Source organism: Engystomops pustulosus, chromosome 6, assembly GCF_040894005.1.
Source record: "Engystomops pustulosus chromosome 6, aEngPut4.maternal, whole genome shotgun sequence".
Lineage (NCBI taxonomy): Eukaryota > Metazoa > Chordata > Amphibia > Anura > Leptodactylidae > Engystomops > Engystomops pustulosus.
Window position 1 is genome coordinate 125,682,304 of NC_092416.1, and position 14,067 is coordinate 125,696,370.

At 40.5% G+C, this 14,067-nt stretch overlaps 2 protein-coding genes across 2 annotated transcripts in view; one reads left to right on the forward strand and one right to left on the reverse strand.

Moving 5' to 3' along the window:
- Nucleotides 1-5,287, forward strand: part of CHRNA4 (cholinergic receptor nicotinic alpha 4 subunit) — a 70,039-nt gene extending 64,752 nt beyond the window's left edge. Inside the window, exon 6 of the mRNA XM_072110907.1 lies at nt 4,708-5,287. Coding sequence (XP_071967008.1) covers nt 4,708-4,833 — 126 coding nt within the window. The 3' untranslated portion in view covers nt 4,834-5,287. The remainder of the gene's footprint in view (nt 1-4,707) is intronic.
- A 1,195-nt stretch (nt 5,288-6,482) lies between these two features.
- The window catches only part of COL20A1 (collagen type XX alpha 1 chain), a 114,741-nt gene continuing 107,156 nt past the window's right edge, over nt 6,483-14,067 (reverse strand). Inside the window, exons 33-38 of the mRNA XM_072110908.1 lie at nt 13,463-13,498; nt 13,202-13,268; nt 12,762-12,950; nt 9,524-9,601; nt 9,306-9,449; nt 6,483-7,822 (exon numbers count right to left, since the gene is read on the reverse strand). Of these exons, the coding sequence (XP_071967009.1) occupies nt 7,794-7,822; nt 9,306-9,449; nt 9,524-9,601; nt 12,762-12,950; nt 13,202-13,268; nt 13,463-13,498 (543 nt within the window). The 3' untranslated portion in view covers nt 6,483-7,793. The remainder of the gene's footprint in view (nt 7,823-9,305; nt 9,450-9,523; nt 9,602-12,761; nt 12,951-13,201; nt 13,269-13,462; nt 13,499-14,067) is intronic.

The window sequence follows — 14,067 nt, forward strand, 5'->3', positions numbered from 1 at the left end:
AGAAGACACTGCTGACCTTGGCACTCCATGCTGGCCTTCATGAATCAGCTTTGGTTATTATTCTGCAGGTACAAGCTGTGCCGTCTGATAACTTTAAATGGAGGCCATTGTCAGCAAGCTACTCACAGTGTGATAAAGTGGGCGCACAGCCTGCAATCATTTAGTCTATTTCCATCTCAAGTGGTTGCTTTCTGTCTTCTCTCTCAGCGCCTTTCTCCATAGATTTTAACCCCCTCCATTTAGAATATATATGAAATCTTTCCTTTTTTTCCTTTCTTCCTACATGATGCATTCTTATCTTTTTAACCTTCTGCTGTTGACTGGTTTTTGAGCTCACAATTCTGCTTCATGTCTGAAGGCCTTCCCCTGTGTCCAGGATTCCTTGGCCATGCCTTCAGCACACGTCAGTCATCGAATGATTTGTTGTTGCTGCCATTTCTGTTATGCTGTGGTGCACCATACCATGACAGAAGGCTGCGGACATGGCGTACCACAGAAGAAATCGTCTTATAACCCTGTTAAGTGACTCCTTTAGAAAATCAATGCAGTAAGATCCCTTCATTTGAATTAATTTTGGAGCATTTACATAAAGGGGTTGTCCACTTTCAGCAAATAATTGATAGTTTGTGTAATGAAAAGTTATACAATTCTCCATCATAGTTGCTGCATCAATTCCACATGGTTTCCTAGATCTCTGTTTGCTGTTCTTTTATAGAAAGCTTCTATGTGTACTTCCAGTGGATAGAAATCTGTCCATGGTCTTGTGATGGACATACAGGTGCAGCAGCCATTAGTATCACAGAAAGTAGTCAGAGACGCGTAATATAACGGCTCCTGCACCTGCATGACCATCACATGAACACGGACGGATTTTTATCCACTGGATGTAAACATAGAAGCATTGTATAGAACGACAGCAAGCAGAGATCTAGAAAAACATTAGGAATTGATACAGAAGGTATATTGGAAATACAGGCGGTCCCCTATTTAAGGACACCCGACTTACAGACAACCCATAGTTACAGACGGACCCCTCTGCCCACTGTGACCTCTGGTGAAGCTCTCTGGATGCTTTACTATAGTCCCAGACTGCAATGATCAGCTGTAAGATCCCTGTAATGAAGCTTTATTGATAATTCTTGGTCCAAGTACACCAAAAATTTTGAAACTCCAATTGTCACTGGGGCAAAAGAAAAAAAATTGCCTAGAACTTCCATTATAAAATATACAGTTTCGACTTACATACAAATTCAACTTAAGAACAAACCTCCAGACCCTATCTTGTATGTAACCCGGGGACTGCCTGTATCTATAACTTTTTTCTTATCCATATCAATTGTTTGCTGAAAGTGGACAACCACTTTCACCTTATTCACAAAAAACCTAAGGGGATAGAACTGACCATAAGACAGTTGTATTGCTTCTATGTGTATGGCATATTGAGGAATTTTAATGTCCCATATCTCTACCTCTAGTATATTGGCCTGACCCCTTAAAATAATATCTTGTTGACAGTAAGAAGGGCCACTTCTGGCCCTTTAGCTGTCATAGGGTCTGCCCTCTTTCATCAGCCTAACCCTGATCCCCTGCTATATTCGTCCCACTGAATTTGCAGATGAAACTTTAAAAAATGCACACACTAATCTTACAACATTTGACACTAAACGTGCTGGTGTTGTCTCAGACAGTGACACAGGCACTGGTGGCATCTAGTACCTTACAGGTGATGATCTGATGCACTTCCCTTGGTCATGACTTATCACTGCTGAATTCACAGCCAGATGTCTATAGCTCCTGCAAGCACATCTCCACATTGTTTCTGTTGAAATGTAGATATTTTTGTGAATTTATTCAACAAGAAAAACTGAAATATCACATGGTCGTAACTATTCAGACCCTTTGCTGTGACACTTATATTTAACTCACATGCAGTCCATTTACTTCTTATCCTCCATGAGATGGTTCTACTCCTTCATTGGATTCCAGCGGTGTTTTATTAAGCTGATTTGATTAGGAAAGGCACAAACCTGTCTATATAAGACTTCCCAGGTGAATTTTGGCAAGGCACAGGACTGGCCAAGGTTACTAAAGAATTTCTGCACACTCAAGGTTTCTAAGAGCACAGTGACCTCCATAATCCTTAAATGAAAGAAGTTGACCTGGCCATCCAGCCAAACTAAGCGATTGTGGGAGAAAAGCTTTGGTGAAAGAGGTAAAGAAGAACCCCAAGATCTCTTTGGCTGAGCTCCAGAGATGCAGTACATAGATGGGTGAAAGTTACATAAAGTCAACTATCACTGCAGGCCTACACCAGGCTTTATGGTAGGGTGTGTCGATGGAAGCTTTTCCTCCATGCAAGACATATGAAAATCTACATATAGTTTGCAAAAAAACAAATGAAGGACTCCCAGACTATCACAAATAAGATTTTCTGGTCTTAAATAGAATTTATTTGTGATAATTCTAAGCAGTATGTGTGGAGAAAACCAGGCACTCCTCATTACCTGCTTAATACAATCCCAACAGTGACACATGGTGGTGGGCAGCATCATGCTATGGGAATGTTTTTTCAGCTGCAGGGACAGGACGACTGGTTGCAAGTGAAGCAAAGATGAATGTTGCCAAGTACTGAGATATCCCAGATGAAAAGCTCTTCCAGAGTGCTCCGGGCCTCATACTGGGTCAAAGGTTCACCTTCCAACAAGACAATGACCCTAAGTACACAGCTAAAATGACAAAGCAGTGGCTTCAGAACAACTCTGTGACCATTCTTGACTGGCCCGGCCAAAACCCGGACCTAAGCCCAATTGTGCATCTCTGGAGAGACTAGAAAATGGCTGTCCACCAACGTTCACCATCCAACCTGAGGGAACTGGAGAGGATAGGCAAGGGGGAATGGCAGAGGATTCCTAAATCCAGGTGTGAAAAACTTTTTGCATCATTATCAAAAAGGCTGCTTCTACTCAATACTGAGCAAAGGGTCTGAATACTTATGACAATGTTATATTTAATTTTTTCTTGTTTAACCCCTTCCCTAAGCACGCCGTAATAGTACAGTGTGCTTTGGGTGTGGGTACATGGAGAGGGCTCACAGGCTAGTAAGTCTTTGCCGCATATTGCAGCATGGGACCATGACAGCCTCAGGTCTTCCGAAAACCCGAGGCTATCTCGTTTTTACCCATTCATTACAATGTGCTATTTGCACATTTTAATGAATGAGGTGGAAAATCCCCATATGCTGACATACTGTAGTATGGCAGTATATGTTAGGATCGATCAGGCAACCTAGGGTGTCTGAAAAATAGTGAAAGAAAAAATTAAAAAAAAATGATAATAAAAAAACCTAAAAATTCAAATCACCCCCCTTTCCATAGAACTGATATAAATAAACAGTAAAAAATCATAAACACATTAGGTATCGCCATGTCCAAAAATGCCCGTTCTATCAAAATATAATAACTATTTTTCACTGTGTTTAACTTGTAAGGAAAATGGCACTTTTTTGCCATTTTGAAAAATATAAAAAATTCTATAAAAAGTTATCAAAAGGTTGTATAGTCCTAAAAATGGTAGCATTTAAAATGTCATCAAAAGTCACACAAAATAACACCATCCACAGCACCAAAGTATGAAAAAGTTATTAGCGCCAGAAAAAGGCAAAATCCCCCAAAAAATTTGTACAGGTTTAGTTTTTTGTAAATGTATGAAAACATTATAAAACCGATACAAATTTGGTATACCCATGATCATATTGACTCAAAGAATGATATAGACATGTCATTTGGGGTGCACAGTGAAAGCCGTAAAAAATCTAAGCCCACAAGAAAAGTGTGCAAAAGCGTTTTTTTCAATATTTTCCCTGCATTTGAACATTTTTTTCCACTTCCCAGTACACGGCATGGAATATTAAATGCCATCACTATGAAGTGCAATTTGGTATGCAGAAAACAAGCCATCACAGAGCTCTTTATGTGTGAAAATAAAAAAATATAGATTTTTGAAGGTGGTGAGTAAAAAATGGAAATGATAAGACAAAAAAGGGCCAGGTCGTTAAGGGGTTAATACATTTGCAAAAATATCATTTCAGGGTTTTTTTCAAGATGGGGCATAATGAGCAAAAAACCTTATTAATTGGCTGCCATGAAATGAAGTTGAAAAATTTAAAGAGGTTTGTTGTGAACCAGTCTATCACCTTCCAGATCATGTTCTTTTTCTGGACACACTGACGTGGTGGCATGATCCAGAAAATCACCTTTGAAGTGAAATGCAAATTGGTTGTATAAAATCAAAGAGGAGGAGCATTATCACTGAAGGCAAGCTCTCCATGCTACAGAACGTGCATTTAACTGTTATTGACCGAGGACACAAGTAACTGTCTGGGGCATGATGTCAATCACAGAAGAGCATTCTTCTCTGAGCTCTCCATCTCAACAACTTGAATATAAAAGCAATTTACTCCTTGTTTCAAAGTTGATATTCTGTATAATGCCACCATGCTGGGCCATAAGGGAAATATTATTGGTAAGATGTTCAGCTACTTGACAACATACTGTTAGTGCTTTATTAAGTCAATTTCTGCTGACAGGTTCCCTTTAAATCTATTGAAAACCTTAATTTGTTGTTGCAAGTTGCCATATGTTACCATCTACAATCCTGTGATTTATGTATAAACTATCCATTAAGTAGATTTACCTCTCATTCCTTCAGGTAAAGCAGGATTGGAAGTATGTCGCTATGGTGATTGACCGGATCTTCCTATGGATGTTTATCATCGTTTGCCTATTAGGAACTGTTGGACTATTCCTTCCACCTTGGCTAGCTGGAATGATATAATCTTGAGGACCCAAGACAACAAACAGATGGGTTTGGCCCGTTGTGGGTGGGGTACACTGGACTAGGGTGGGAATATGGGGGAGCATGAATGCATGGTGTATGCAGGCAGGCTTGACTGGACCTGAGGCGTTCCAATATACAAAAAAAATTGAAATTAAAACTAGGACAAAGCAAAGAAGAAAAAGTATGACCAGAGTGGAAAAGTGTGTGACAGTGTCTGTGGTATATAAATATTTAATCTTACGTCTGACTCGCATGAGTGGGCTCGGAAGGCTCCTGGGGATACCCTGGGGCAGAAAAGCATTTCAAAGGCATTCCCTGCTCTCACGGCAAGGAATCCTTCATTAAATATTTGCTGTACACAGCTCACTGCACAAAGCAATGGTATATTCTAAACATGGGCAACCTCTGCTGCTTCTCAGCAGGTAAGTGAATAAACATGCAATGAACCTCTCGTCTTATGTTGTTTCTTCATCAGTAGCCATACACTACCTTATATAGTCTATACATTTATGTGCCTTGTGAGGAACCTTGTCAGTGCCTTCTGAAACTAAGCCTAAAGCAATTATTTTATGAGAAGATTTACCGTATACCCTGTTGTATTGCCTGTCAACAGTCACCAGTAGGTGGGAGTAAATGAATGACTGAATACAGAAAATCCAATGCTCCCCCTGTGATCATGGCAGGCATCCAGAAATACTTCCCAAACTGAGTAGGAGGGATAGACATCCTTCTAGGCCATTTCCTATATTCTCTTTTATGTTATTAGTGTGGAGCCCTCTAAAGCCATTATAATACTGGAGGTGCCGTGTAGATACCTGCACTGATGCCCTACTATTTATGCCTTTGTAGTATCCTTTGTATCCAAAATTACAAATATGTATGCAGTTAAAGGGCAAAAGTTCAAACTACCAAAAATATTTGTCTTTAAATGCAACGGCAGAACATTTACCTGTGATCACTACATCAGGCAACCTTTCATTGGCTGATCTTAGCAAAGAACTGAAGAAGAGCTCATGTTGTATGAAGGACATGTTCAAAGCTTAGACACATCCTTCCCCGCAGGCAAAGTAGGCATGTGACTTCAACAAACATTCGACTTACCAAGCCCATAGGGACTAGCAGAGGAAAAAGGAAGATAGCTGTTACATCTGTGAAGGGCATAGTGTGTGTATAATGTTGTATTCAGATCATCTCTCTCATTGACTGCTACGTGTTAATGAGAAAGACGCAGAGCATTTCCTTGTGAAAACTCTCACATCCCCAATTCCAAAACCACTGAGAACAAGCGAGAATCTATTTAATGGGCTTGACGTCATCTAAAAGTAATTATACAATGTGTATTAATTAACACTATTGCCACACTTCCCCACGTAACATATAGGTATAAGGCATCTACAAAGTCATTCAAGTTACACTGGTTGGAACATCAATGGTGCAGAAAACTGCATGTTAAAATGTCCTCTACAATAGCTACATTACAAGAATACAACTACCACAATGCTCTGTTCTTTAGATAACTATTAGTACTTTAATGCTACTCATATGGACAAGAATATAACTGCACACTATTGAATGAAAGAGATTTTATTCAAAATATAATTTTATTGTAAGGTAACATCACTTATGAAAACTTAATTATACATTGTAGCAAGAGGGGGAGATGTATCAAGCTGTCTGCTCCAGAATTCTGGACTAAAAAAACTGTATGAAATCTGCCACATTTATTAAGGGATTTAGGCCATTTTAGGCACTTTTCTAACTTGTATGAAAAAGGGTTGTGACCACTGGAAAAGGGGTTCCTTGCAGTAAAAAACAAAAAATTAAGTTGGTACGCCACAGAATCAATTATAGTAGACCAACTAATAGGGGACAAAAGTATAACTCTACAGTCTTATGTCAGATTTATCATCCAGCAGAAGACTGGTCAACTCTGTAGAGGTCTAATGTGCGACAACATAAATCTCCCCCATTGTTTCTGAAAGTAAAAAACTCAATCCAGTATTTAATCTTAGACCTTTTACAATGCATAAAAAGTCAGTGTCTACAACTATTATTTTTTTCTTTGTCGTATAACATAAAAATATAAACGCTCTAGTAAGACATCACAAAAGGATATATTTTTGCTTGCAGCATATAGTTTGTTCTGCACTCTTAAAGTATTATTAGCATGCAGGTAACATAACACATGGTTAAGGATTTAAAGGAAAGCTACCATCAAAATCCATCATGATAAACCAGGGAAGCAATGACTAATAGAACGAGGCACCGTGACTGTGGTAATCTTCTTGTATGTTACTCATGGGCTTCTCCCTTCTAAAATGAACTTTAAAAATGATGCTAATGCCATACCTGGTATTCAAGGTGAATATATTGAATAAAAAAAAAAATACAATAGAATGCAAGAAAGTATACACTATATATAATATAATGTAAGAAATTATAGGGTTTTTACATACAAAAGAAACCTAAATCTTAAAAAAATGGTTCTTTCTTACATCGGCAGGATGTGTATGGGTTTGCTGACCTTCCCCTTAACGGAGCTGAGCTGTAATACACTAAAATAAGAAAACATTTTCAGATCACCACCTGCCATCTTGTTATCAAAAAAGTAGGCATCTGTACACAGGATGGCAGGGGGCTAGGATAAAATATATAAAATGGGAACATTAATTGATCATATTAAATACATCATGGTGGAAAGGAGAAAAGGCAGGTTACACGTTTCAGACAGCTACATGGGACCTGTACTCATAGCATTATAGCAGAGCAGCTACATGAGTGGAGAGAGGTGAACATTCAGCCACATGATACAGAAGGAAACAGAATTGCATACAGAGCTGTTATTAGTGTTGCTTCGTTTTGCTGAGAAAGTCGGGCCTCCAAACATCAAGGAAGGTTTCTGGATACTTGTCCTCCTTGGTAAAGTTCTATTTTTTTTTTCTGGTGAAACAACAGCCTCAAGGGATAAAGTTGGGGTCTTCAGAATCTGGAGAACAAAGAAGAATTTGTATGTAAGGTGGAACAAGTATATATTGTAATACCTTTGTAACAGGAATTTTTTTTTGCCTTACCGGTACTTAATTGGTTTGATAACCTTTCATAATTCTTACAATTCTTCCAGTGAAGCTCTCCTGAAGAAGCTAATTCACTATGGCCCTAGGCTACAACACTCTCTAGGCCCCAGCGCTACACCACTGTGGGACGTCACTCTTATGCTCCGGAGCCTACAGATCCCCGCTTCCTGGGGCTTACGAATAGTAAATGAATGGCATCCAGAGAGTTTCACCAAGGGCAGAGGGGTCCACCAGCATTTGTTTGTAACTAGTTGTAACTAGTCATTTTTGATGTTGCTTACATTCTAAAGCCCATATACAGTTGGTCGTAAAGGGGTTATCTGAAACCTATTAAAAACAGATATGTGGCTGGCTGGGGGGGGCTGCCTAAAAAAATAAACTTGTACTTACCTCCAGGGACCCTCCTGTTGTCCTGCGCCACTGTCTCTCTGGGCCATGCCCCTGTTTGTTTATAGGGGCAGAAAAGCTGTGCCGACCACACCCACCATACATCATTCTCAGCGCTGTTTCAGGTGCTGAGATATTGGGATGTGTGGGCGTGGCTAGCCAGCTCAGCCAGCAGGAAGCTGGTCTGAGTGTAGCTTCCGTGCCCCCAGAACCGGGATTAGGGGTAGGCAATCACCTAGGGTGCTACCTCGCCGTCTTGGCCCTCAGTAGCGATCAGTGATATGTGTATCTCTATAGAGTGAGAAGGCACAGGCGACGCAGGACCGAGCATGAGGTTGTAGGAAGCGCAGGTAGGTAACTATTATTTCTTTATTTATTTATTTGCAGGGCCTGCATATGTACTGTGGACAAGGGGCAGGCTGGCTATATACTACAGAAAGGGGCAAGCTGGCTATATACTAGTGGGGGTTGGCGGGCTATATACTAGTGGGGGCTGGCTGGCTATATACTACAGAGGGGGGCTGGCTACATAATACAGGGGGGGCTGAATGGCTACATACTACAGGGGGGCTGGTTGGCTACAAACTACCGAGGGGCTAGATGGCTACATACTACAGGGGGGGCTGCCTACATACTACAGGGGGATTGACTCGGACAACCCCTTTAATAGAGCGACATTTCTAATGTACTGTATATTTCAAATAAGTCCAATAAATATTTCATAAACATTAACCCCAATTACAAAAAAAAAAGGTTAGGCCTGGCCACATCTTCATCATATGGTGGCCACAATGTAAACGCATTATAACTGTATCAGTATTTACATCAAGGTCATAGGTAAGTTGAAAGCAGATCAGATGTTTTTGATTAAGATGACAATCTGTTTTTTTTTCACAGTCCCATTGGTTTCACAAAAATACGTGACTATGTTTCATGACTACTAGTACAAAATAACATATCCTTTCTTGGATTGTGCCTATTAGGCAGTGTAATTTTGGATTAAAGTACCTAAAATACACGGAGAAGAATGACAGTTTCCTGATGCTCCAGGAGGTCCATGATGGCCAGGAATCCCAGTAGCTCCTGGAGGTCCAGGAATCCCTGGAGAACCAATTGGTCCACGATATCCATCGCTTTCTATTCCTGGTGAACCTGTAACAGGCATAAAAATCTAAGAGCTTACAACAATATATAATGCAATTTCAATACAATAAGAAGATATTGACCTATTACACCTGGAGGTCCCGATGGTCCTTCGTTGCCTTGTCCTGGAGCACCTTTCTCTCCCTGGTATCCTTTAGGTCCTGCAATAAAGCATGTATATGATAAACACATTTTTTGAGCATTATGAAAGGAGACATTAGATACATGAATGCATAGAATTGGATACTCAATCGGCAAACCTTCACGCCAGCCTCATGTGGCCAACACAGGCAGGGTACGCAGACATAGGCAGTTGCCTAAGGAGCTGCCACTGATCAGGCTGAGGGGGGCGATGTTTGACATACTAATTAATAAGATGCTGACGGCTTTTCCCTTCCTTGGCTCAGGCTGCAGCTTCTAACTTTACTTGGTTTTAGTATTTTAGAAATAAAGCTACTACCATTTTTTAAAAAGAAAATTGGATTTAACTCAGCACCCCTCCAGGGCTGTATTTATGCCTAGGCACCATGGACAAATGTTCATGGACAGATAAGATCACATGACCCTCCATCTGCAGCCATTTTATGGACAGGAATGTCTGGCTGATGAGGTAACAGACACGAGACTTCACTTTACATATCAAGAAAGGGGCACAGTACGTTTAATATATATACTTTTGTATATTGCTTAATTACCAAATATCCTGGTCCCCACACTTACACAAACATTACCAAAAACAAGAGGTAAAGTGGCCAACCCCTCTAAAGTATTTATGTCCTTTCAATGTGACTGCCACAAATCACCCATAAATTCCTAAATTTGCTATGATTGTTTCCCAAAATTCCTAGAAATTCAAGACACTCGACAAGTACAGTATGATGGAACTTACTCAACATCCTGTCTTTGGTGCATGTTTCTCTAAAAATTAGCAATAGGAAAAATGGCTAAACTCTGTTCCCCAAATATGAACACAGTAATGAACACTATGGGGCACATTTACTTACCCGGCCCAGTCGCGATCCAGCGGCGCGTTCTCTGCTCTGGATTCGGGTCCGGCCGGGATTTATGAATGTAGTTCTTCCGCCATCCACCAGGTGGCGCTGCTGCGCTGAAAGTCATCTCATCGCGCCGGAATGCACCACCTCGGACCAGGTGAAGGTAAGCGCTTCCCAAGCGACACTTTTTCGGTTTTTAAATGCGGCGGTTTTTCCGAATACGTCGGGTTTTCGTTCGGCCACGCCCCCCGATTTCCGTCGCGCGCATGCCGGCGCCGATGCGCCACAATCCGATCGCGTGCGCCACAATCCCGGGGCAATTCAGGTACAATCGGCACAAATCGGAAATATTCGGGTAACACGTCGGGAAAACGCGAATCGGGCCCTTAGTAAATGACCCCCTATGGGTTGTGGCTTACAGGGTTTTTATTTCAGCAGAAAACACACATTAAATAAATGTAGGTCCAACCTTTGACCATGGGTCCCTAAACCCCTGCTCAGCTGGCAGGGAGAATAGAAAGGGAGATGGGCATGACCGGCTCTCTCTATTGAATACCAGGGAAGTTCAGAAAAAAGCTATGAAAGTAAATAAAATGTCCAGTTCGCTCACCCAATCACCTTTATTGGCCTCCAACAGTGAGTCCATGCGGTGGTGCACACTGCCAGATCCTCGACTCGACACTTTTGAAAAGCGTGCACCTAAAGTGGAGTGGAAGTGCGTATTAGTAGTTTATGTCTAGAATCTGACACAATTGTGTTGCACGGTGTAGATTGAATGTGCACCAAGAAAAAGGTGCAACTATTTGCAGATCCTAAAAAACAGATCTGATTAACGAAGAGTGGGCGACACTATTGAATAATGCGGTGCAAACTGCACATTAGTAAGACAAAAAGGCAGATTGCACCAGTTGTCGTACATCTGGACCAATTTATTTTACTCACATGTGTCATCACCCACTCTGGCCCTAGGCACAATTTATCAGCTTTACCGGTGTTCTTTTAAAGACTTATGCCCTTTCATATTCATGTCACATACACAGGATATATTATAAATGTGTGTTCTAAGTAGTTCCCACCTCTGGGATTTCTGAAAATAGCCTAGCTTTTTCAGATCCTGGACTGGCGTGAAAAGGAAATACACATTAAAATATAACAGCAGTATAACAGCTGTTATATTTTAATGTGTACTTTCTTTATACGTCAGTCTAAGTTCGGGGTTTCCATGGGGTCGTTGATACCTTTCACGTGATGAAACATGTGACCTGATCATGTGACCCGGAACTCCGTCATCCATGGAGGCTTTGCCGGCATTGAACAGAGTGCTGACATGCAAAGTACTTGGATGCTGGGTTTTCGTGTTTACTTTTTGATGGATATATATATACATATATATATATATATATATATATATATATATATATATATATATATATGTGTATTTGCATGTGTTTGGTTGAGATCATGACTAAGACGCGGTAGCGTCGAAACGTATCAATCCAGTGTTTTTATCCTTTTTTGATGCACCCCAGCTAAAATAAAAGACAAGCCTTTTTGCACAGTACCAGTGTGGTGTTCTACAAGTGACGCAAACTTTTATTTTTTCGCTATTCAGAAAAAAGCTAGGCTATTTTCAGAAATCCCAGAGGTGAGAACTACTTAGAACACACATTTATAATATATCCTGTGTATGTGACATGAATATGCAAGGGCATAAGTCTTTAAAAGAACACCGGTAAAGCTGATAAATTGTGCCTAGGGCCAGAGTGGGTGATGACACAGATGAGTAGAAGAAATTGGTCCAGATATATGAAAACTGGTGCAATCTGCCTTAATGCAGTTTGTCTTAGTAATGTGCAGTTTGCACCACATTATTCAATAGTGTCGCCCACTCTTATCAGGTCTGTTTTTTAGGATGTGCACACAGTTGCACCTTTTTTTTTTCTCGGTGCACTTTGAATCTACACCGTGCAACGCAATTGTGTCAGATTCTAAACATAAACTACATATACGCACTACCATGCCACTTTCGGTGCACACTTTTCAAAATTGTCGGACAAAATGCAGCCACAACACAATTATGGTGAAAACACATAATAAATACATGTGCAAGCTCCAAAGAAACTTTTTTCATGCAAACGTACACAAAAAACTAGCGCAGATACAATAATATAAAGTATCTGGGCCATTGTCTTGCTCCAATCACTCAGGCCCTGAAATAGGCACAACACAATCTAACAATTTTTACTGTATTTTCCCTAAGTTGAAGAACCAAAGACAGCATTCTGCTGGCTTCATCAATGTGAATACTTTCTACAGACATTAGTACCTCTTTCTCCCGGATACCCATTCCTAGCTGGTTGTCCTGCTGCTCCGATAACACCCGGCTCTCCCGGTTCCCCTGGTTGCCCTGGATTTCCTGGAGGTCCTGTCTCCCCGATTTTCAATTCTGTATCCCAAAGAGGGACTGGCTGGATATCTTGTTCTCTAAGTACTGCATCTAGCTTTATCAAATGAGCTACAAAAAGGAAATAATAAAGTAGGGGAAAAAAGTAGGGATTATTAGGTATTTCTTAACTTCACGCATAATAGTACCCAATTCAAGTTGATTTAAGAGTATTTTTATAGAAACACTCAGCCCAAAGTAATATACTGTATAATATACTTAAGCAGAGTACGTGTGCAGAACTTGACACAGGATCTAAAAATCTCCAGTTTATCGGGTTTGCCAGGGCTTTTGTGAGGGTAGATGCAGCCATTGTGACTTACCTTGGATTAGCCTTTCGCACACCTGGTGCACCAAGTGGTAAACTGTCGCAATCGACTGAGGTTCCCCCTGCATTGAAGAGTTTGACCTTTCTATTACATGTCACAGAATTTCTTCCAAGTGACTGGCAATCAATGACAGGAGCTCAGTGATGAGAGTGCAGCTGGTCTGCAATGATTTCCTGTCCCTTCACATTGCACAGAATAAGGAAGACATCTTTAATCAAGAGACAAGCAATTAGTCTTGTGTTAATTGTCACTCACCTTCTCTCCCTTTTCTCCACGGGTGCCAGGAAGACCCTATGAAGGTAGAGAATGCAAGAGATGATAGCAGAGGAATATAAATTAGGATGGAGATAAACCCAATAAGTAAATGGCTATAGTCTCAGAAATCTTGATTAGGGCTTTTAAAAAAGAGTTCTTGAGATGTTGGAGCCTGTTCTCCTTCAGCACAAAGCACATCTGGTAAGGTTTGTTGTTGCCTTTGCCAACAGCGGCTACTAGTGGATTCATGTTTTTCCAATGGGTGACCACTGTTTACATTAACATTAACTGTACCATGAGAAGTGAGCTCCGAGTAAATATGGTCATCTCCTTCCTTTTGAGGAGAATAGTAATCAAAAAAATAGATAACATAACGGCACAGCTGAGAATTTTTATCCAGCTAAAGCCAATTTAGTGTGTGGCAGGCGATTACGGTATACTATAAAATGACCATGCTCCTCTTAGGGTCATATATCCGTTTTTTTGTTTTTTTTTTAAGTTCAGGTTAAAATATCCCATTGTTGACTTTTCTAAGGACATATAACAGTCCAAACTGTAGGTATAATTAGAACACAATACAATAAGAATATGATAGATACTGTGAC